This window comes from Lagopus leucura, unplaced genomic scaffold (genome assembly GCF_019238085.1).
Source record: "Lagopus leucura isolate 7727_CA_CO unplaced genomic scaffold, USGS_WTPT01 Super-Scaffold_100017, whole genome shotgun sequence".
Taxonomy (NCBI): Eukaryota; Metazoa; Chordata; class Aves; order Galliformes; family Phasianidae; genus Lagopus; species Lagopus leucura.
In genome coordinates this window covers 6749566-6772047 of record NW_024962271.1, presented here as the reverse complement: position 1 = coordinate 6772047, position 22482 = coordinate 6749566, and the positions used below count along the sequence as shown (strand labels likewise).

The following is a 22482-nucleotide window of genomic DNA, read 5'->3' as shown; positions in this document are numbered from 1 at the left end:
TTTTGATGATGGTGCCTATAATTCCCTGAGACTTCGCAGAGTCTGCCTTTCAATAGGGCAGCTTCGGTTTTCCATCAGCTGTGCTGGGAAGTCACCCCATCACCTCCAAGAGGAGCATTGAAATCAGCGGGGTGTGCCTCTGCTGGTTACAGTGTGAGATAACCCCAACAAGTGACTGGATCCTGGATGAGCTCCCAGACTGTGAGAAATGTCTCAGTAATCTTCTGAGGCAAGGTCTCATACAAAGTAAGTGTATTCACGATAGCAATGCCAGGCATCCTGTAAGCAGGAATGCACTTGTGGGAGCAATATCATCTTTTATTCGCTACCATCTGGCACTGGTTCCTTCTCCTGGATCCTCACTGCCTGAGTACTTCAGGTTCACAACCTACACAAAGCTTGTTACTAGCCATATACAGGCAGAGTTATATTACCAAACTTTAATTTTTTTTTTTTTTTTTTTTTTTTTTTTTTTTAGGAAATTCATTTGCCATTGATGTTTCACAGCCTTTAACCTGTCTTTCTCAGCTTATCTTTCCTTATTTCTTGCGATGGAGTTCTCTGCTGCCTGCTGACTTGGCTATCTCTGAGAGAACGCGCCGTTATTGGTTTGTTTAAGCGCCTTTTGCTACTTGCACAGCTAGTAGAATTTCCAATGCAAAAACACAACTGTCACCACACAACCTCTGGGCCAGGCAGGGAAAGTGCAGTCGACCCAACTGGCCAAAGCAGCGGCACCACTCGCCACGAAAGCGCCCAGAGCCTCCGAGGTAATTAGGCGTACGGCCCCAATAGAGCTGCCCGCCCTCAGCCCCGCCTGCAGCTTCTCGCGAGATCTGTTCTGCTCCCGGCATCCATTTCGCGGCCGGAGAACGGGGGGGCGCCGCTGAGGGAAGATGAAGGCGGCGGCCATGTTGGGAGCTTTAGGGCGGCTTTGGTGCGCGATGTGCTGAGGGAGTCTGCGCGGAGGAAAGCTGTTGCTGGAGGATCGGCGAAAAGTCAGTCTCGAATCGGGAGGAGAAGAGTGCCTTCTACGTTTCTGAGCCGGGCTTGTTTCGTTGTTTGTGTCCGGCTTCGGGAGCGCTCGGCAGGGAAGGGGGGGGTCCCTGACCGAGGAGGCAGCGCCATGAGCGGGGGGACGCCCTACATCGGGAGCAAGATCAGCCTCATTTCCAAGGCCGAGATCCGTTATGAGGGGATTCTGTACACTATCGACACCGAGAACTCCACCGTGGCGCTGGCCAAGGGTAAGGGCCTGGCGGAGCGAAGGAAGGGTCCCGGAGACGGGGCGGGAGAGAACGGGCAGCTCGCGGGGCCCGTTGGGGCCACGCAGCGGTGGAGCGAGAGCCTGAAGCGGCGGTGTTGCGGCGATGAGGAGGTTCCGGAGTAGGCCTGCAGCCCCAGCGGGCTCAGCGGCGGCTCGAGGGGGGGATCCGGGGGTTCTGGCTAGAGCCCGCGGCGTTTCGGCCGGAGACGTGATCTTCCGCCCGCTTCCCCTCACCGGAGCCCTGGTGGGGGGTCTGTGGTGGCCGCGACGCCGCGGAGCGGGGGTGGGAGTGAGGGAGTGCCTGGGAGAGCCGTGGCGGCACGGCGTGGCCTTTATTCCGCCGCGGGGGGTGGGGAAACTCGGCGGGAGCGGGGGGACCGCCGCGGAAAGGGGTTGGAGCCTGAGTTGGACGGGCCGGGACAGGAGGGGCTGCTAGAAGGAGCCATGAACGAAGGGGAAGTGAAAACCTCCGCTAGTCTTGAGTTAGCAAGAGAGAGTAAGAGAGGAGGCAGGAAAAAGGATTTATTTGCATTGTAAAAATGCCAAATCAAAAGAGACTGCGCACTGCCAAACAGTTCTCATCCCGCGGTGGGAGACGACTGGAGGCAGCTGCAGTCTGCAGAAGGTGCTGTGAGTGCTGGGTTGTCGACCAAGAAGTTGGTCGAGAGCACTTCAGGAGTTCTTTGTAAGCTGTATGGCACTGTGTAAATTAAAATCGGGTACAGACAGGTGAGAGAATGTGTAAGCCAGAGAATGTGTGTGCCAGAAACTTACAGGGAGTCGGTTTACGGAGTGAGTGTTGGAGACCAGCAAGTGGAAAAAAAAAGTTTGAAACTGCGCAAGTGAAAGACTTTAGTGTTTCATGTACACGATAATGCACTTTCAACACGAGTCTGGTAGCCATCACAGTGAGTGCGTAATGTTCAGGTCGAAAATTAAGTGAAAATCTTCTTCATTCTTAGAAACTCTATGGTATTTTAATTTACACTTACTCAATCTGTGTAAGTAATGTAAACACATGCATAAAAACCCATTTTATCCAGCTGATAGGTAAGGAGAAAAATTACTCCTTGTGTAAATTAATCTTCTGGGATTGAGAATATTCCAGAGCTCTGTTCATGTTCAGTATGGTAAGCTTGTTATTTTAGCATGATCACTGTCTGTAATACAAACAGATATTTATATAAATATATTACGTAGTTGATGTAGATACTTAATAGTTGTTCTGGACTTTATGCCATGTAGCAGTTTGTTTGCTTTCATCACTCATTGGCATTTGTGGTATTTTTCTGTTTGTGTACCATGTCACTGTAGGGCCCCTCCCACCCTCCAGCATATAGAGATTTATTATTTAAGGAATAGATTGCTTTATCCTGTGAGTTCTTGTATGTATGTTTTGAAACACTTCATATTTGGTTTGGTTGGCATGCGTAGTTCGTTTACTGGGCTTTTAGCTCTCTTGATGTGATCTTATTTCTAAAGTTGCTTTCGAGTTGATTTACCTTGCTGAAAGTGAATTATCTGTTCAAAAAAGATAGCTAGTGTTTCTTTATATGAGAAAAAGATGAATACTGTGATTAAAAAAAAAAGTTTAGAAATTCCACTTGAATGCTATGGTTGTTAAGATTCATACAGAAGCACTTAGAAAAATCCTATTCTTGTGGAGCTTGTGATAGTTTTACCCTAAGTTAGACAGATTTAATACTGAGCAAGCCAACCTTGCATGACTTCTCAAGAGTGATTAAGTCACGTTATGGCATATCTGCCAAAGTGTGGTTATTCAAGATGGATCAAACTACAGTCACAAATCTAATCCACTTTCTTACTCTAATAAAAAATGTAAATCTAAATCATTTTGTTTGCTTTAATAGAATTTGGCTGAGTTAGCTCAGGAATGTGTGTTTTGTAATACAGTGTTATGATTCAGAAGAAAATAAAACCAGTATTTCTAGGCCACTAAGAACCTAAAATCTTGCAATTAATCTGAAAGCTGATAACAACCATGTTAGGCTTTGAAACAGCTCTCTGTGCTCCTGAACAAAATGTTCAAGTCTGTAGACAAAGTTTCTGAACAAATGAAAGCTTAGGTCACATGCATGTGTTAGGACAGCATGTTTATATATGAGGTGACAAGTGTGGTTAATTATAGCTAGATCTGTGAAAGAAAAAGTGTATCTTCACTGTCTGCAGCTGTATGTATGTTGATCCGGGTAACAGCAGTTTTACTGCTAAAAAAAGGAGGCACTTTGCTTCTGTGCTTGATGTCATGTGGCTGTTATCTGGATTGAATGCATGACAGTTTGTCATTATTCATTTATTATCCATTTTCATATTATTCTTTTTCTCAACTAAAATAGATGAAATTGTTTGTGACCGAAGTATAAAAGTAGAATTAGAATCTGTTCTTGAATAACTACATATTTGCCTGACAGTAAGGCTTTCAGTGGGCTCAGCTGAAGTCAGATAAACTGAGGATGTGCTTGTGAAATGTCTTCAATTATCTTAAATCTTGTGTGATTTGGGCAGAAATAAGATTTTCGGGCTGATAATAAAATACTGATAGTACTCTTCAGTTCTTTGAGGGATAATCTGTTCTTGTTCTGTTAATTTTGTTTGCAAAGCTATTAAGCTGTGGCAAAAGTGTAGTTTCTCTTGTGAGTTAAAGGAATATAGGAACTCTTTAAAAATGTTGTGACTGATAACGGAAGGCAGTGCATCTTTTCGGAAATTGCTCGAGTCTATCATTATTTATAAGTTAAAACTCCAATTAAAAGTATTGAATTACACAGTTATTTGAGGCTTTTATATATTATTGATGCATGTGTTTCCTTTGGATTTATAGCTTTCCAGAGGTAGTGTGTGGTAACAAAAAAATACTCTTTCATTCTCAATTTTCAAATTAAATTAGTTTGAAATGTCTTTCCAATTCTACTTCTTTTTTTTAAACATTCGATCCAGACACTTTTGGAATGGACTGCTAGTGAACCACAGATAGGGTCATGTTTTCTTTCTTTAAAGTGATTGCTGCCTTGCTTGGAGCAGTTGTAGAATAATCATGACCGGTTTTTGTTGATCTTATGTTGCAGCGTTAAAAAGTAGTTGTTATCTTTCCAGCTGATAATACATGTCTTTCTATATCAAGACACTGACTTGGAAAAAAAGATTTTTAATGTAGGTAAGCCATGTAAGAACAACCAGGCTTTGTTCTCTGACAGCTAGCTAACAGTAGAAAATCCTTAGGGATGTGGATATGAGGAAATGAGATGCTGTCTTACTGTTGTAATGCATCGGTTTTCACTATCAGCTGCTGGGACTTTGTGTGGAGTTGCATTGAGCAATTATAATTAATAGATACTAAATTCATGAAAGCAACTTCATTAATAAGCAGTTAATGTTCTAGTATTTTCAGCTGGCTGTGGTAGTATTATCCATAGTCTGATGACACATGCAAGAGCAAACTGTACTTTGCAAAATATGGAAGAGTGAGAGGAAATGAAAATAAGCACATGACAATTATCATCTTGTAAGACTTAAAAGGACTGTGGTAAATCCATTCAAAAAGGCAACCATATATTAAAACTTACTTTGGCCAACTTCAACATTACTACTATAGTGTACTTTAATACATCCTGCTGTATTATACTACTTCATTATCCAAGGAGACCATTGTAACTTCCCCTGTCAGTCAGAAAATCCAACGCCTGTTAGATGAAAAAAAAATACTCTGCTAGTCAAAAGCCAGTTTGTGTATTGTACTAGCAGAAGAGGATTCTGTTCTCCACTAATGTGAATTATAGCAAACACGGAGTTCAATTAGTCTCTGCATACAGCACTTAGACAGTCTTACCAGCCTTACTTTGTATGTATCGTATAGATACAGAAGTCAGCCTTTCTCCACTGTTAAGGGATCCGTGAGATATTTGATGACAAAAGGAAGGCTATCATTACCAGAACAAGTCATTGCAATTACCATCTCTATCCAAAATCTTACCACCTTTTCTCTGTAACATACTTAGATGGCTGCACACCATTAATGGAATAAGATTAATGTGAAGGAGTCAGCTTGTAGAGTGCTCATACTCATTGGAACATTAACTCTGTCTGCATTCTCTTGCTCATAGGAGCATTAACAGGGTGGCAAGATGTGGGGGAAGTAGACATGAGTGGGCTTCCTTCTGCACACAGAGTTGATCTTGGCACACACAAAGCTCAAGACGTAGACAATGTGTTCCTTAACTGACCCTGAAAAACAACTTGATAGAAACTTAATAAAAACCTACTCCTTGCCTTTTTTATTGTCACTCCTGTACTGAAGGAAATGCTCAGGTCTTTGCAAGAGTTTAAGCTGCTTCTGGCTTCATTTCTGACTCTTTTACCCAGTTAATGTTTGTAAAAGTCTAAAAGAATCATAGAATTGCTCAGGTTGGAGAAGACCTTAAAGATCATTAAGTCCAACTGCAACCTAACCACACTACCCTAACTCTGACAGCCCTCTGCTAAACCATGTCCCTGAGCACATCCAAATGGTTTTTAAACACATCCAGGGTTGGTGACTCAACCACCTCCCTGGGGAGCCTATTCCAGTGCTTAAAAACCTTTTCTGTGAAGAAGTTTTCCCTGATATCCAATCTAAACCTCCCCTGGCTTAACATGAGGCCATTTCCCTTCATCCTGTCATGAGTGAGAAGAGACCAAAGCCGCTCTCACTGCAGTCACCTTTCAGCTATTTGAAGAGATCAGTAAGGTCTCTGCTCAGCCTCCTCCTCCCCAGACTAAACAGCTCTAGTTCAAAAGTACAGGTGTAGTCTGAAATGTCCCAGAAGACCCAGCTGGGTAGAGCTCTAAGACTGCTGCTGCTCCAATGCCTTACCTTTTTGATACTCTGCCATATTTGTATTTCTGATTATGCAAAATTATGGCAAAAAACTATTTCATTCTAATATTCTACCGTATTGTCCATCTTTAGTATTAATTTAATATTAATAAAATCAACTTTGGTTATACTTACCAACACAGTAGGTCAAATGATGCAGTGAAGGGCCAAAGTTACTTTATTGTTTATGTAATATGTATAGGTGGCCAAAAATGGAAGTTGAATCTTTGATCACAACTGAAATAAATAGGTAATTCTGAAAGTAATGCCTCCCATTTATTTCCATGAAAACTACAACAGATACAAAGAGCACAATAGCACTATTTGATAGAGTAAGTTAATAACTACCAAATGCTACTTTTCAATGTAGTTGTCACCATTAGCTGTGCATTTTTGCCAGCAGTGATCAGGAGCCTGCATGGTGTGCTTGTAAAAATCTGTATCAGTGGAGGCGACCCACTGTTTTACAGCTGCTGTAAGGTCATAATTGCTAGGGAAATATTGCCCATGCAGTCCATCTTTTATCAAACAGCTGGAAGTCAGAAGGCTCCAAATCTGGACTGTGCCAGGTATGGTAGGACAGTCTAGCCAATATTGGCAATGTGCTCCTCAGACTTCCAACTGGTGCGTGGCCCGGCGTTATGTTACAGGGGAAGGGTTGTCTTCCTGTCTGCCCTGACTCTGGAAGTTCAAGCCTTCAGATTAGCATTACCATGTAGTGGTCAGAGATAGTTTGCCTGGGTTCTCAGTCTTTTTTTTTCTGTTGAGAGAGAAGAAAGGTTTGTCTTGTAACAAAGTTTTGAAGTTGTCTTGAGCATCATCTGCCTTTTGACAGCTCTTAAATGCTCCAGTAGTGTTTGGAGCAGGCTTTCAGATGCACAGAAAAGTTCATTGTAGTAGGTGGTAAGAGTATAAGCTAGTAGTTACAACCATTTAGTGTTGTTTCTCACTGTCATGTTGTGTCTTATAACCCTCAGCTCCCAAGCAACTTGTAATACTTGAGTGTTCATGCAGGACTCGAAGAAACAACAGTGACGGAAGATGGTATAGCCTCTGAAATAACTTGGTGTTACTTTATATAGCTCTGTAGGAATCTCTTCTTGTGACTGAAGGTTTTATGACTGAAAATAAATACCTAATAATGTCTCAAAACTGCTTATGCATCTGAAAAAGAAGGGAAAACTTATGCTAGTAAATTAAAAGTGAAGTACAGATGCATAAATTCTAGTATGTTACAGTGCAAACGAACTTCTTAAAAAGCTGAAACAAAGAGTTGTGAGGTATTACTGAAGGTACTGCACGTTGATGTTCAGCAGAATTTGATGCTTTATTCTTAATTTCTTTCAATTCACTGATCAATTTTTGCTTATGTAGCTCCAGCTTTTGTAGACACGTCTTTTGTTCCATCTTGTTTTCAGCAAAGATTGGCACAAAGGTGAGGAAAGGTCTTGGAGAAAGTAGCCATGTGATGCTCTATTGTATGCATGCAGTGTTTAGTGGGAAGGGAAAAGCATGATAAGCATCGTTACGCAATCTGAATGTTGCTGGAAGTCAGCTAAGTGCATAGAAATAAATGTAATTTCTCAGTATGTGCGCACTATGTCGATATGCTTAGGAAGGTAATTCTGCCCCAGTTAATTTACTTAATTTGGTGAAAATCATGTGAAACTTAACACCAGCAAGCAAAATACATTCTGCTTTGTGAAAATTGTCTACACGTACTACAGAGAGCCTGACTTTGACTTGAAATATTCATTCAAATCTTAAATCTACTGAGAAAGTTTGCTTTTGGTCATCTTTAATTTCAGGTAATTTTAGCATGATCTTTCCAATTTGCAAATCCGTAACATGAAGTATAAACTCACGTAGCCCTTAATTCGCAGGACTGGCTTACCAGCCTTTATTGCTACATGGCATCTCTGCTGTTAAAATTAATGTCCAGAGAGTGATAACATAAGCAAAAACTGCTTTGCTGTTTCCCCTCAACTTCACTAAGCGATGAAAATAATTATTCAGCCCATGACTGTGCAAGTGGTTTAGTAAAGAGCCAAGGAGGCACCTTTCTGCTTTAATTTTAACTGAGATTTGCAAGATCAAATTTCTTGTTTATGTCTGAGTAGTTAATAATGGTAAAGAGTATGCTGCCTATATAATAAGTGCTCAATGAAATCTTATGCTTTTTATTTAAAACTGTTGTTCTGTGAAGTATATTTGAAATATTGGTTAAATGCGAGATGGTTTCCATTTTTGCAGTTCGTTCCTTTGGTACAGAAGATAGACCAACTGACAGACCTATACCGCCTCGAGATGAGGTCTTTGAGTATATTATATTCCGTGGTAGTGACATTAAAGACTTAACTGTCTGTGAGCCACCAAAGCCTCAGTGTTCTTTGCCACAAGACCCTGCTATTGTTCAGGTAAGTCAAAATATATGTATTTTTTTGTATTTGTTGCTTAAGATATAACATAGCAGCTTTGAGTGTTCTCTAGCTTCTAGTGCTTAAAAAATCAAATCTTTGTTGAAGTTCACAAACCAGTGTAAAGAGCCATGGAAAGACTTTTTTTTCCTCTTCTGAATCATGTTCTTCGCCATGAAAAATCAGGTGAAATCTAACTCTAGCACAGTTCACTGGAATGCAAAAGTTAATGCATTTCTAATGCTTAGCTGGTTGATAAGATAAAAATCCGATTATTCCTTGCGGATTATGCCTGCGGTCCTCCAGGATCTTCTGGTAAAACTAGTACAGCTGTTCTTGTCAGCGTTTATCGAGATCCGGGGAGTTGTGTTAATGTTAACCCCAATGTTTGTAATAAACTCACTGTCCTGTGGTATCTTAGGGTCTTTCATTGGTCATGTGGTTTTGAAACTTTAGGAAAAGCATGTAGCACTTCTCAGGTTTGCTGACAGAAGCTTTTATGGGTGTGTGACAAAAGTGAAGTCCAGTATTAGAGGTTCCATGGAAGAGCTTGCACATTTTAGGGTACTGTTTTCACAGGTCTGTGGTATTGGTGTGGTGAAAGCAATTTCTAAACTGTACGCATGCTTGTGAAAATGTTTTCTGCTGCCGACTGCTTTGAGGTTTTTCATGCAGAGTAATTTGCATACTTAACTATTTTTGTGTTGTCTTTGCTTCTCCACTGAAGTGAAATAATTGCTATGAAAACATGCTCTTGGAAGTTAAGGTTTTTTTTGTATGTGTTAGTCACAGCTCTGGTGTTAGGGTAAATCTTAATGAATAGTTTCTGCATTTCTTGCCTTATAGAGCTATTTCCTACTTCTTGTGTTTTTTGTCTTTAGTCTTCACTAGGATCTTCAACAACATCTTCATTCCAGTCCGTGGGGTCCTATGGTCCTTTTGGCAGAATGCCTGCATACAGTCAGTTTAGTCCAAGCCCGCTTGTGGGACAGCAGTTTGGCACTGTTGGAGTTGGTATGTTTATGTTTATTATTTTGTGTTTTCCTATAACTGAAGTTGCAAGTATGTGTGTACTGACAGTGAGTGCTTATAAGTCCTTCAGTGCTTTATCCTAGGGGACAGATCCAGAGTATTCAGTCTGTATCTGTCTGACAGTTTAGCTGAGGAGTATTAGGTTTCTTATAGTCTTTGCACCTCTAATCAAAGTATTCATGTGATTGGGAACTAAACGCCCTCAGAGGGATGAGTGGTGAAGGGCTCATATGTTCATGAATTCATTATATTTCATATATATTCATTATACTCATCTTGTATTTGCTCTATTTCACAAGTGGTAGAGGCAACACCTCCATAAAAGCCTCAGCTGTGCTGCGAATACCTGGTTTCCTAGGCTGATCCAAGGTAGTGTGTGCCTCACCAAGGATCTGGATGTTTTCCTAGTATAATTGGAACCTGCATTTGTACTTAACATACAAAAGATCACTAATGATCAATTTATTTCTTTAGTGAAGAATACGTTTTTTTTTTTTTTTTTTTACTGAAATGTAGCTGTTGGCTTTCAGTAAGCCTGAAGGTGAAAGCCTTCATCTTTGTGTGAGAGAAAAGACCACAGAGATACTCCTGAGGTGGAGTTTCAAAGGATTTTCTTTTCTTTTTTTTTTTCTTTCTGTATTCTACTTTGTTTTTATCTTCTAGGATCTTATATTCTTGTAACTATTACATTGACAACGTTACTCCTGTTACTGAAAATGTTTCATGTGGAAGGAAGTCTGCAGAACTGTCTTTGACTATCAAGTTTTACTTAAGTTATATTTTTGTTTGAAAGATAGGAAGTTGAAATATAGTAGTGTTTGTTCTGGACTCTCCGAGATGCTGACCATGCTCTGTTAATGCTTATGATATTAGCTTTTTTAAATAAAAAAACAAGGTATTATGGCCTGATAAGCTTGTTAAGTGAGAAGGTGATTGTCTAACTGATGCCTTCACTGATCATTTTCATATTTTTTAGCTAGAGAAAAGTCTAACTGAGGTCTTACAACTATATTATTTCTTTCAAAGCAGGAGGTTCGTTAACGTCTTTTGGAACAGACTCTTCAGGCAGTGCTAGCATGTCCCAAAGCACTGCAGTTGGTTCTGCGTTTACAACAGATGCAAGAGCACTAAAAACACAAATGTCTCAAGGTAAATCTTTTTGAATAACTCCTTTCTTTTTGACCAATCATTTCCTTAACTTCTGTTACTTAGGTGGTTGCCAGAAATGTAACCAAACAGCTCAATTCTGTCATGAAAACATATTAAAACATTTAAAAAAAAAAACCCACTGTGAATATCTGATCTATAAATGTTTTCCTACATCTAGATATGATGCATATGCTGCTTAAGCAAGTGTGTTAGTGTTGACAGTTGTTAGACATTGTTCTTAAAATGTCTTCATTGTGAAGTAGGACTTAATTCAATCGAATAACTTTAGCAGGTAACTACATATGGAAATTTGGCGTGTAGTTTTATTATAGTATGAGGAAGCTGAAGGTACTTCACACTGATACGATTGTGAAGTCCGTCAGCCTACAGTTCTTTGTTTTTATTTCTAAAGGTATTCATGTGTTTAAATAATATTTACAGCAGACTTGAATGTCTGTACAGGTAGTGATGTTGACAGGTAAGTCTGCTTAACAGTAATAGAAACTGCATGATTTATTGTGTAATATTGCATAAAGAGGCAAACTGCAATAAGGTTAATTCTTGATACTTTCCTGAGTGGCAAAGAGAGGAGAAACTAAATGTCATGCAACTTAACCCTCATTTGTCCTGAATGTCCGTTAAGTTTGCTCCCCAAATCCCGAAGGCGTATTTCCTGCTCTTCCAGTTTTCATTGCTGTGACTAAAGGTTGGCAGAAACATATGGTCCTCGTGCTATTTTCAAGTGTATTTAGTCACAGAATCACAGAATTGTAGGGGTTGGAAGGGACCTCCAGAGATCATCGAGTCCAACCCCCCTGCCAAAGCAGGTTCCCTACCGTAGGTTGCACAGGTAGGCGTCCAGGCAGGTCTTGAACATCTCCAGAGAAGGAGACTCCACCACCTCCCTGGGAGGTCCCTTACGTTAAAAGACAAAACAGTTTGGTGTTTCTGAATTCTAGATGGAGTTTGGGAACCAATAGGGACTGCTTTCAGGGATTAGTTTTGTGATTACCAAAAATAGATTCTAGTTTGTTTAATTAATTATTCTAAGCATTTAATTTTTTCTCTTGAAAGTGTAGCTTGGTTTCCTGTAGAAGTTAAACATGTATGATTTTTTTACTTAATACAATGTGTTTCAGATGAGCAAACATTGTTCCACAAAATTTACAGGGGACACCAAGTTTTTTAGTGTATTTTTGCTTTTGAAAGTAATTGTTTTAGATCATGTGTTGTGGCTGTTTAATTTCTACGGAATGCCTATTCTTTTTCTTGGGACTTAAGTCTTATCCCACTAATTTCTTAGTGTATTTATCATATCATAAATTTGTGAGATCAGATCATCAGATACCTCAGTTCTAAAGATGTTTCTGACCCCAGTCACTCATGTTGCAAGCTGAAATGTATGGGCAGCAGTTTATGGGGAAGCTTGCACAATTTCTTCATCTGCAGTATGCATGCCACCAGCTATCACTATTCATTATTTTGTAGTGAATGCAAGATATTGTGCTAGATGAAATAAAACGTAAGTATCATAACAACTCTGCCTTTGGGAGCAATTGCTTTCCATTTGGCTTTCCAGGGATGCAGAAAGAGTACGTATACCTGCAGGCAATCCAGGAATTTCATTCCGAAGTTAAATGCACATTGTGGATGTGTTGGTAGGGATTAATTGTCCTACCCATTTTTGTTGTTGTTGTTTTAGACTAGGGGAAGGGGAATTGATAAATCTGCTTCATTCTGGATTAGTGGATCTAAGGGTGCAGAAATATTTATTTCTCTTTGGACACAGCAGTCTTGACTGGTAAGGCAGATAAACCTGTCAGTCTGGATTGGTTGGGACCAGTAACTTGAATTCATGGATGAGAAATAATTTTTGTTTACTTGTTTTTTTAAAGGTCATTCAAGCCCTCAGATAGATCATTTGAGAAGGAGCCCCACCATGGAACAAGCAGTACAAACAGCTTCAGCCCACTTGCCTACTCCAGCACCAGTTGGGAGGAGGAGTCCTGTGCCAGCCAGACCAATGGTGTCTGCTAGCCAAAAATCATTAGAGAGTCAAGAGCACAGACGAGGTAGCTTTGGTTCATTTTCATGGGGGTTCTTTTCTTCCACACGCATCTTAAGTGCTCTTTTTGAGGTTAACATGTAGGAATTTTCCTGCTGCCCTTTACTAGTAAACTGGCTAGCAGAGACCTGGATTTCACATATTGCTTTTTAAAGTCAAATATTTATTTATTTACTCTATTATTAAGAAATTAAACTCATATTTTACTTTCATAGGTTTGGATTTCTTGAAAATCAGAGCCATATAGCAATTTACATAAGCATGGTAGAAAATACCTAATTGGATAAACAAACATCTTTTTATTTCCAACTTTAGCTGAAGCACACAAGGTTTCAAGATCAGAAAATGAACTCAGAAATGAAAACAAACGACAAATTGGTAAATCTTATTTTGAGAAATAGCTATAATTCTAGTTTCAGACTTGAATTATTAATTTTTTTAAAAGCCTGCTTTAAGAAATGCAGCATTATGTATACTTTGCCAAGTGCTAAGACTTAGTTTTTAGTGTGCAGAAATCTTAGTCTTTCAGTTCACCTTATAACATAAAACTTTAGAATTTAGAATGTTTTCACAATATTGTTTGCAGTGCATTGATTGGGTCATGGATTTGTAAGCATAATAGAATGAAACAAACTTGGTATCTTTTGAAGAAAATACTCAACTGAAAAGAGATGAGCATTTTTAAGTCTTGAGAAGGCTTTTAATGACTTCTAGGAAGTCTTTTAGTACACCCCAAGGTTAGAGCATTATGCTTTCAGTGTCATTGCTGTATTCACTGTGATTTTAAAAATTGTAAGCTGCTCCAGCAGGACTTGTAGCAACAGAAGTGCAGGATGCATGAAGTCCCAACTTCTACTCCAGGAACTTTAAAAAAAAAAAAAAGTTTCCCCCTCTTTAGTTCCAGGTGCTCCTTCAGCACGGAGAGGCCGTGGAGGTCACCGGGGAGGCCGAGGAAGATTTGGTATTAGGAGGGATGGTCCAATGAAATTTGAGAAGGACTTCGATTTCGAAAGTGCAAACGCACAATTCAACAAGGAGGAAATTGATAGAGAATTTCATAATAAACTTAAACTGAAAGGTAAACCAACTCTTGCTTTAGATTTAAGTGTGGGTAAAATGAGCGTATCTTGCTCTTCAATTTTTGTTGCTGCCATGGGGAAACAGCTTTTAAGTAGTATTACCTTCAAAATCTTGTTCGTGGTAGCGAAAAATAAACCAATTAATAAGTAAACTGAAATTGCCTATTTAATTCATTAAGTATTTGGTTAAATACTGAAGTGTGGGCTTTGAAAGAATTGTAAGTTGAAAGGATGTGGCATACTTCAGCAAATCTGTCAGTTAAAAATACTTGAGCAGAAGTCACATTAGTGTAAGTGTTCTTCTGGAGAAGATGCAATAAAAGCAAATCCATATTTGTTTTCATTTTGCAGGAGAGTGCATGAGGTTTTCTATGTGTTAAGTTCCTGGTATTTCTTTGCCGTTACTCTTTTCTAAAGAAACACCAGAGTAATTCATATCCGTGTTGCTAGCATGTTTATTTTATTTTCTGACAGGATTCTGGTTTTATTACCTCATTCTCTATGACCAGACACCTGTTGGTTGTTATGGCTGCTAGTTTTTGGACAAAATGCTATAAAACAAACTTTTCTATTTTAGCAGACAATGGGCTAAAAGTATGTCAGGTTTCAGCATAAAGTAAAACCACCAATGGAATCCTATAAGATTTGTTCTCTGGTGCTTGCCTCTTCTGGATCTTTTTTTTTAATGATGATGTGACACATAAATGATTAGCTTAATGTGGATACTAAATTTTTCAGAATGGTAAGGAGAAACCTTGAGAAATGAGTTTGCTGACAACACCAAACTGAGGAGGAAGTGTCAATCTGTCTGAGTGTAGGAAGACCCTGCAGAGTGATCTGGACGGGTTGGGTTGGTGAGCTGTGGCCAATGGGATGAAGTTCAACAAGACTCAGTGTCAGGTCTTGCACTTCGGTTGCAACAACCTCATGCAGTGCTACAGGCCTGGGGCTGAGTGGCTGGAAAGCTGTGTGGTGGAAAAGGGTTTGGGTGTCTTGGTGCTTGGCTGCACGTGAGCCAGCAGTGTGCTCAGATGGCCAACAAGGCCAATGGCATTCTGGCTTGCAGCGGAAGGAGGAAATAGTGTAACCAGCAGGAGCAGGGAGGTGATTGTCCCTTTGTACTGAGCTCCGGTGAGGTTGCATCTTGAGTACTGTGGTCAGTTTTGTGCACCTCATTATAAGAGAGACATCAAGGCCCTGCAGCACGTCCAGAGAAGGGCAGTGAAGCTATTAAAGGGTCTGGAACAGAAACAAGTCTTATGTGGAGGGGCTGAGAGAAATGGGATTGTGTAGTATGGAGGAGACTCAGGAGACCTTATCGCACTGTGAAAGAAGGTTGTGGTGAGGTGGGGGTCAACTTCTTTTCCTGTGTAACTAGTGATGGGACAAGAGGTAATGGCCTAATTGCAGCAGGGGAGGATCTGCATTCAGATTAGATATTAGGGAGAATTTCTTCTCAGAGCAGTTAGGTCTTGGAACAGGGAAGTGATGGGAGTCACTGTCCCTGAAAGTTTTTAAGAAAACAGTAGAGGTAATTAGGAACATGATTTAGTGGGCAATATTGGTGGTAGGTGGATGATCTTAAAGGTTATTTCCAACCTTAATGATTCTGTGATAAAGAATTACAGAAACATCTTATGAGACATAGTAGTAGTGTGTGTTGTGGAAGTTTGAGTGAAGAAACAAGTTCACATGTGACATGGTGAGATTTGAGCTCTAAGTAGTTAAAATGCAGTTTCAGGATGATAACAAGTAGCTCTGTGGAACTATCAGCTTCTACTTCAGTACAAATGAAAACAAGAAGTAGAACTTCAGACATTATTAGAGAAGGAATATAATGTGGAGTCAATTAAAGGCATGTCTTGAATGCTGGCCCTTGACTCGAGACATCAGAATCAGGACAATGAAGAAGGGTAATGGGGGCAAACAAAATCATGGATAGGCTTTGATAAGAGGACTGATGGAGGCACTTAACTGTGTAAAAAAGGTGGCTAGGAGCTTATAAAACAGGCGACCATCAAATCCATTTTGTCAAGGTTTTGTTTTGTGTATTTTTTTAACTCAAAAACTTGTTTTTAACTCAGAATATAGAAGAGATCAAACCTCTAGGGAGCAGCAGCGAAACATTCTAACTCGTGTTTCAGATTGACTTCCACATTCTTTTCAGGAGGGCTTACTATAGGTTTTTAACGTTCAGGTGTTTTTTTGGAGGGGGAGGTGTGTGTATGCATGTCTTGGAATAAATTAATATTGCTGTACAGTTTAGTCTGATGGCCTGGAAGGAATCTGTTTACTTCTGTTTTCCAGAAGACAAGCTTGAGAAACCAGAGAAGCCTGTAAATGGAGAAGACAAAGGTGACTCAGGTGTAGATACCCAAAATAGCGAAGGGAATGCAGATGAAGAAGATCCACTTGGACCCAACTGCTACTATGACAAAACCAAATCCTTCTTTGATAACATCTCCTGTGATGACAATAGGTACAGTTTATGAGGGAAAGCTTGTTAGTGTACTTAATGTGTCTGTGTTGGCACCACTCATTACAATAAAGTCACCAAAGGCTACATATATACAAAGTCAAAGACAAGATGAAATGGGAATATGGAGTACTTCTGACTGTATATGCTACAGAATCTCCTTTTCCAGTTTAGGTTTTTTGCTTTGCTATGCGATTAGCACCTTAGTTAAGTCAATTATTATTTTGCTTTTATAGTGGTTTCTAAGTAGATTACATAACTTAGCAAGTAGTATTGTTTGAATGGGAAGATAACATTACAGGAAGAAAGAAGCTTATCATTGCTGTGGGCTTTTTTATTATGCATGTTGATGTGGATTGCTGACTGAGTTTGAAGAATGAGGGGTGAGAGGGAAGGTTGGGTGTATTTTACTAACAGCTAGATAAGGTTAATGCATGCAACTATAAACTCTTACTTTCTTGTTCTCTGTTCTAAATTGCAAATGGCTCTTTTTTAATACATCATGTGTGCAGAGGTTACAGACCTTGCTATTCTCTACAGTGTATTCTCTACAGTCTTAGAGTGTTTTTGATTTATAACCAATATTGTAACACACCTCTTCTTACTGAGTGAAATGAGTTGTGGCAGACATCTAGGTTTTGCAGAAGCATAGTTTGTAACAAATGATGATGATGTATCATTTTTTATTTCACTGCCTTTGTGGTGATTCTAACAAAACAGGGCAGCCTTCATTCTAAAGTGTTTTAAAAACAGAACAATCTTTGTTCCTATGTATGTGACAGGGAACGTCGACCAACCTGGGCTGAGGAAAGAAGATTGAATGCAGAGACCTTTGGAATACCACTGCGTCCTAATCGTGGCCGGGGAGGGTTCCGAGGCAGAGGGGGGATTGGTTTCCGAGGTGGAAGAGGACGAGGAGGTGGAAGAGGTGGTTTCACTACTCCCCGTGGATTTCGTGGTGGTTTCAGAGGAGGTCGTGGAGGCAGGGAGTTTGCTGACTTTGAATATAGGGTAAAATATATTTAATCTTACTCTAACTTGATCAGCTGTGTTTGGAAACTAGTAGTATAACTTTTGCTGCTTTTAGATTTGATATTGAACTAGAAGTTCTTGAATAGTGTTGTGCAGATAGACTAGTATTGTGCAGATAGACTCAGCTACTTAATAGAAAGTCTGTTGATTCTTGTTACTTACCATTGTTTGGCTGTCAACAGCAACCAAAAGCTGCCTTTAATCCGATGTCCTAAATATGTGTTCTGTAGCTGGATTTGAAGAAAAATATGAGAGATCTACAGATCTAATGTGAGAGAAGAATTAGAAGAATTGCAAGTGTTTTTCTAGTCAATACTGAAAAACACAGAGAAGAAACTTAACTTGTAGTGTGCAAGGAAGTTCTTTGACTTCTTTGTGAATGAGCTGGCACAGCGCCTATGTACTTGTAATATACTACATAGCCCTTAAAATAGAATAATTGAATTTAAGTGTACAGATGACCTTTTGCAAAAGACAGGTCAAATGTATTTGACATATGTAAGTTTGTTACACAGTTTGTAATTATATTGTAGCTCAGTAGCTACTGGGAAAGCTGAGGCAAGATTGACTTTTTTTCAGCCACTCAGAGCAAAAAGGAACTGTGGGAGATAAAGCAAAATCTTGCAGAAGAGATCACTTCCCATCCCATAGATAATACTTATTTTCACCTTTTAGAAAATATTTTATTACTTTAAGTAAATATGAAGAGGGTTAAAGTTCCTTAAAGCATTATGCGCAGGTTGCCATAGGAGTCTGTTAACCAAAGTAACCTGATGCACAAATATGTTTTCATCATCATGTAATCATATAAATAGTAATTTGGTCTGCAGAAGCTGTGGTGGCTGAATTCACTGTTTCTCTTTTAGAGTATACTTAGGCAGTTTACTTTTGCAAAACTATCAAGGCATGTGCTTTCCTCTTTCCTGTTGAAGATCTTAACTCCTCTTCTTATCAGCCATTCCAAGGAAGAAGTTGGATGCCACCCTCTGCTAAAGCAGAGTAAAGCAGTGTGTTCTGTGCTAATGGTGTCTTCGCTGCACTTTTTCTTAAAACAACCCCAAATCCTCCTCTTATCAGTGCTAATGGATCAGACAGATTATATGAATTATGAGAGCTTGGTCACTTACAAAAGTAAAATCTTTTCATAATTTCATTGCAAGTTATTTTTCTAGACCTCATCTTCAACTTGAATGCTACCCTATGAAGGAGCAGAAATGATGTGGGCACACTGTTTAAAATCAGTAACAAATATAATTAACTGAACTAAAGCAAGCAAGTGTAGACTTTTACAGTTCTGACTCTGACAGAACTTTTTCTGGTAGCTTATCTTGTGAGCAGTAAGAATTTTTACAGCGCAAAATCATTGCGTTCTGATTGAAGGTTCAATTTTTTTTTTTAAAGCCTTTTCATAACTGAAGATGTCTGTCCCTCAGCCATTCGTTCCTCAAATTGCAAGAATTAGCCCTGTGATTTAAAGAAGTTTAGTAGCTGAGCATGAACTGAAATGAGGAGCTGAAGATCATAAATAGGTTTTTGTGAATGAACGTTTCACAGTTGTCTGGATAAGTAGGAGGTGGCATGCAGGCAGAGGATCTGTGCTACAACTTCAGTCGGTGTGCTGTCTCGGTGTTTGCCAGTATTTTGACCAGCTGCTAATGTGGAGATTGGAGAAATCTCCGTTCTGATTTCAGAAAATCAAAAGTAGCCATTGGAGCATATCTCCTCCCAGCGCTGTTCCCCAAATTAATCTGTCATTTTTTGTTTTGCAAAATTAATTGTAACATTCTACTGTTGTTCCCTCTAGAAAGACAACAAAGTTGCTGCATAGTCTACAGGAAAGCTGAAACTGCGTGAACGTCTAGATCTTCTTGATCCAGAGAATTAGTTTCAATCTCTGCAAAGAATGAAGTTAATTTGCTGTATACTTGTCACCAGCACTGGGATTTAACTATTTAATTTCAAAGGGGTGTAATGCAGTTACTTTTTGAAAAATGGCCATCTTTGAAAACAGTGAGCATTAAATATATTTGAAACAGAAGGATAAGTAATTTCTTATGTATAGTTAATTATAAAGCAGTACTTCGATGGAGTTTAAGTATTTTTTCATCACTGAAAGGATTTTTCTTATTACTAAACTGTATTTGATAATTGCTTCAAGTTGTAAGGACAATTGTATGCAGAAGGCCGTCGATACTGTGAGTGTTTTGATCCACTGAAGGTTGTTTTTTGGAAATCCTGTAATATCCCTTTTGAGATGGTTGTACTTTATCAACTAGGGTGCTGGACAGTAGAAAACTTGCTTTGTCAGTCAGATATGTACACACAGTAAATACTGTTTCTTAGGCAAAGGAAACTTTTTATATAGTTGTAAAATTCCATTATATCCCATTGCCAAAGAAACATTACAAACTTTGTATAGCTGTATAAAAAGCAACTAATTTTTTAAAGAATAAACATTTTTAAGTCGGCAAACATACTGTGTTATTGCAGGAGTTGATACGCTGAAGAACACTGAATTAGTTGTGGTTTTTTCTTTAGCAGCTTTTTGGGCTTAAATTTGATTTTATATTTGGAGTATAATGAAGATTTGGAATGTTCTTCCATTACACAAAACTGGATACACTCTTCGCTTCTCTTGCAAGCAATTGATTTTGTAGTTTCTGGCATATCACAGGATTTGACCAAATGAAAGAGATATTTTTCAAATGAGGACAAAATAAATTTCGTATGTCCAAATTTTCAATTAATTTTACTTAGTGATAAATATTAACTTCTTTTTTTTAAGAATGGACCAGGCACATGAGTTAAAGCGATTCTTCTGGAATGCCTGGGCCAGAAGTATGTCTGCATTTGTCAGTTCTTGAAGCGTTAACTTTGTTGTAATACCCGTAGACATAAGCAATTGAGGAATTAGTGTTTGGAGTTGTTTGCGTTTGATAGGCCATAGTTTGGAGAAGATGAGAACCTGGTTCTAAGACATTGCATCCGCAAATGACATAGTATGGACTTTCTGCCAATTCTGATGCCTAGTTCCACTTTGTGGATACGCTGAAATAGAGACCCGGTCATTTGTGTCTGTATATGTATGTGAAGGCCACAGGAATAAAGGGATCCAAAGATTAAACGTTTTGATCTAATTTACTGATTTTTTTTTTTAACTTCAAAGTACTCAGTGGTGATAAAGATGCAGAAAACTGCACTGTTGGAAAGTTGGAATATTTAAAGTGGGTGATAGAATCTTAATTTTATAACTTTTGTATAGCACTCTGAGGAACTATTTTGTAATTGGTTTCCTTATTAAGGTCAAGTATTTGGCAGCCGTAGAAGTTAGATAACGTTGTTAGTAACGTTTTTGCATGTGAACAGCACTGCCTGGTGGGCGCCGCCGTGGCTGGCTCCGAGCAGCTGCCGCGCTGTGGGAGCGCGGGGCCGCCGCACGGCTGCGGGCGGGAAGCGGCCGTACGGGCGGCTGCGGGACGGGGGCTCTGTGCGCAGGGAGCGGGCAGCGCGGCCACCGGCGGGCTACTTTGTTTCATGGAAGCGAGGGGTTTTTATTTTCAACCGGAATAAACTCTTCAATACAACGAGGCTGTGGGGAGTTATTTCGTGCCCTCGCAGCCGCACGGGGCACGGCGGGATCGGCGGCGTTCGCTCGAGCGGGAACCGGGCGCGAGGAGGGAGGGGCGCGAGAGGGGGGGGGAGGGGGGAGCGGCGAGCTGTTCCCTCAGCGCAGGCGCAAGGGCGGCGCTTCCCTCAGCGCAGGCGCGGGGCGGCGGCGGCGGAATGTCGGTGGTGTTCGTGCCGGAGCGGCTGCGCGGCAAGGCGGAGGTGAACCAGGAGACGCTGCAGCGGGTGAGCTGGCGGCGGGGTCCCGGGGTGGCGGCAGGGGACAGCCCGGCACGGCTCAGGCAGCGCCGGCTCCGCCCGGGCCCGCCGCCGCCCTCGCAACCCCCCTCAGCGGCGGCGCGGGAGGCGGGGCCGAAGCGGGCGGTGACGGCGGTGTCTGCCGTAGCTGCTGGAGGAGAACGACCAGCTGATCCGCTGCATCGTGGAGTACCAGAGCAAGGGCCGCGCCACCGACTGCGTGCAGTAAGTGCAGGCGGGCGGCCCCGAGGGGCTCGGAGGGGGGGGGGGGCGGCCTCGGCTCGGCCCGGTCCTGCGCAGACTGCTTAGGGAACGCGAGCGGGTTACGGAAGTGACGGCTTCAGTCTGCGGCATCTGCTCGAGAAAAACAGGCAGTCGCTCACTTCCCCAAAAATGTTTTTCTTTCCTTGATAGGTACCAGCATATCCTGCACAGAAACCTCATTTATTTAGCCACAATTGCAGATGCGACGCCACCCAGCGCGCAGAAGACTACAGAGTGACTGCACGTACCCGGCTGCAGGCTGCCCTGCTTTACAGAGAAAGGCTTTAGTTTACATTGCCACTGTGGGAGGGAGAAAGTGTAGTCACACAAGGCAGGTAAAGAGCCATCCCACTATGTTAAAATGTGAATTCTAATATTGGAATAGCTTCTTTCTTCCTATTAAGTAGAACTTAGGGGAGAGGATTACCAAGCTTTCAGCTCTGGAAAACCTCAGTGTTGTGTGTTTCTGAAAATAGCCCAGTTGTCAGGACACCACCACTGCTGCCTTGGGAAGATTGTGGCAGCCTTTGTGAGGCTTAGTGAGTTTCATGACTGAGATTGTGTAACAGGAGGACACCAGTGAGCAGGTGGGAAAGTAGAAATGATGAGACAGATGTTGCACAGACTATTGTGTACACTGTATCATAAAAATTGTGCTAATAAATTGAAGATGTGCTTTGTAAAGCAATAGTTTCTGGATTAATGTAACAAGTTAACAAAGGAACACCTTGGCGTTTACTGCAAAAGGACTTGAATTTCAGAATTCTAGGAAGGAGCTTTTAAGTTATGCAACTGTCAAGTTCACTAAGAGGGCTGATGTTAACCCCTCTCGCACCAAAAGTTTCATTTTTGCTTGGAATGTTCTGCCCTACAGATTCTGTAAACAAGTAACTTCTTGCATTATCAGCAAGGCCTCACGTGCACCTTGGGTAATTGTCAGCCTTTCATCTGTCTGCCTCTATAC

The 22482-nt window shown here is 40.6% G+C and overlaps 2 protein-coding genes across 10 annotated transcripts in view; both read left to right on the top strand.

Annotated features, from left to right (window-relative positions):
• The first annotated feature begins 858 nt into the window (after positions 1-858).
• Positions 859-20514, top strand: LSM14A (LSM14A mRNA processing body assembly factor). 3 transcript variants are annotated; one of them, XM_042877005.1, is made up of 10 exons: positions 859-1247; positions 8394-8557; positions 9439-9571; positions 10619-10738; positions 12634-12810; positions 13119-13181; positions 13702-13881; positions 16190-16361; positions 17141-17369; positions 19195-20514. In XM_042877005.1, the coding sequence occupies exons 1-10, from the start codon at positions 1127-1129 to the stop codon at positions 19216-19218; spliced, it is 1383 nt and encodes a 460-aa protein (XP_042732939.1). In that variant the 5' UTR covers positions 859-1126; the 3' UTR covers positions 19219-20514. The 3 variants fall into 3 exon arrangements, with proteins under 3 accessions (XP_042732939.1, XP_042732938.1, XP_042732941.1); XM_042877004.1 differs by having other exon boundaries at positions 10616-10738; XM_042877007.1 differs by lacking the exon at positions 13119-13181 and having other exon boundaries at positions 10616-10738.
• Positions 20515-21152: 638 nt separating this feature from the next.
• SS18L2 (SS18 like 2) overlaps positions 21153-22482 on the top strand; it is a 50010-nt gene continuing 48680 nt past the window's right edge. For 5 of the 7 annotated variants that reach the window (XR_006180235.1, XR_006180237.1, XR_006180233.1 and 2 more), the window contains exons 1-3: positions 21153-21242; positions 21403-21479; positions 21669-21853. Coding sequence is in view for 1 of the 7 variants with exons in the window: in XM_042877222.1 (XP_042733156.1) it covers positions 21174-21242; positions 21403-21479; positions 21669-21756 (234 nt within the window). In the remaining 6 variants the exon portion in view is untranslated. Of the gene's footprint in view, positions 21243-21402; positions 21480-21668; positions 22203-22392; positions 22448-22482 lie in introns of those variants that run through there. The other 2 variants (XR_006180238.1, XM_042877222.1) reach the window with 2 other exon arrangements.

What these genes read in the sequence shown, in the direction of transcription:
- LSM14A (XM_042877004.1), top strand. Translation starts at nt 1,127, where the DNA reads ATGAGCGGGGGGACGCCCTACATCGGGAGCAAGATCAGCCTCATTTCC. An exon ending in GAGTCAAGAGCACAGACGAG is followed by an intron (nt 12,811 to 13,118) that starts GTAGCTTTGGTT and finishes TTCCAACTTTAG; the next exon opens with CTGAAGCACACAAGGTTTCA. An exon ending in ATCTCCTGTGATGACAATAG is followed by an intron (nt 16,362 to 17,140) that starts GTACAGTTTATG and finishes TGTATGTGACAG; the next exon opens with GGAACGTCGACCAACCTGGG.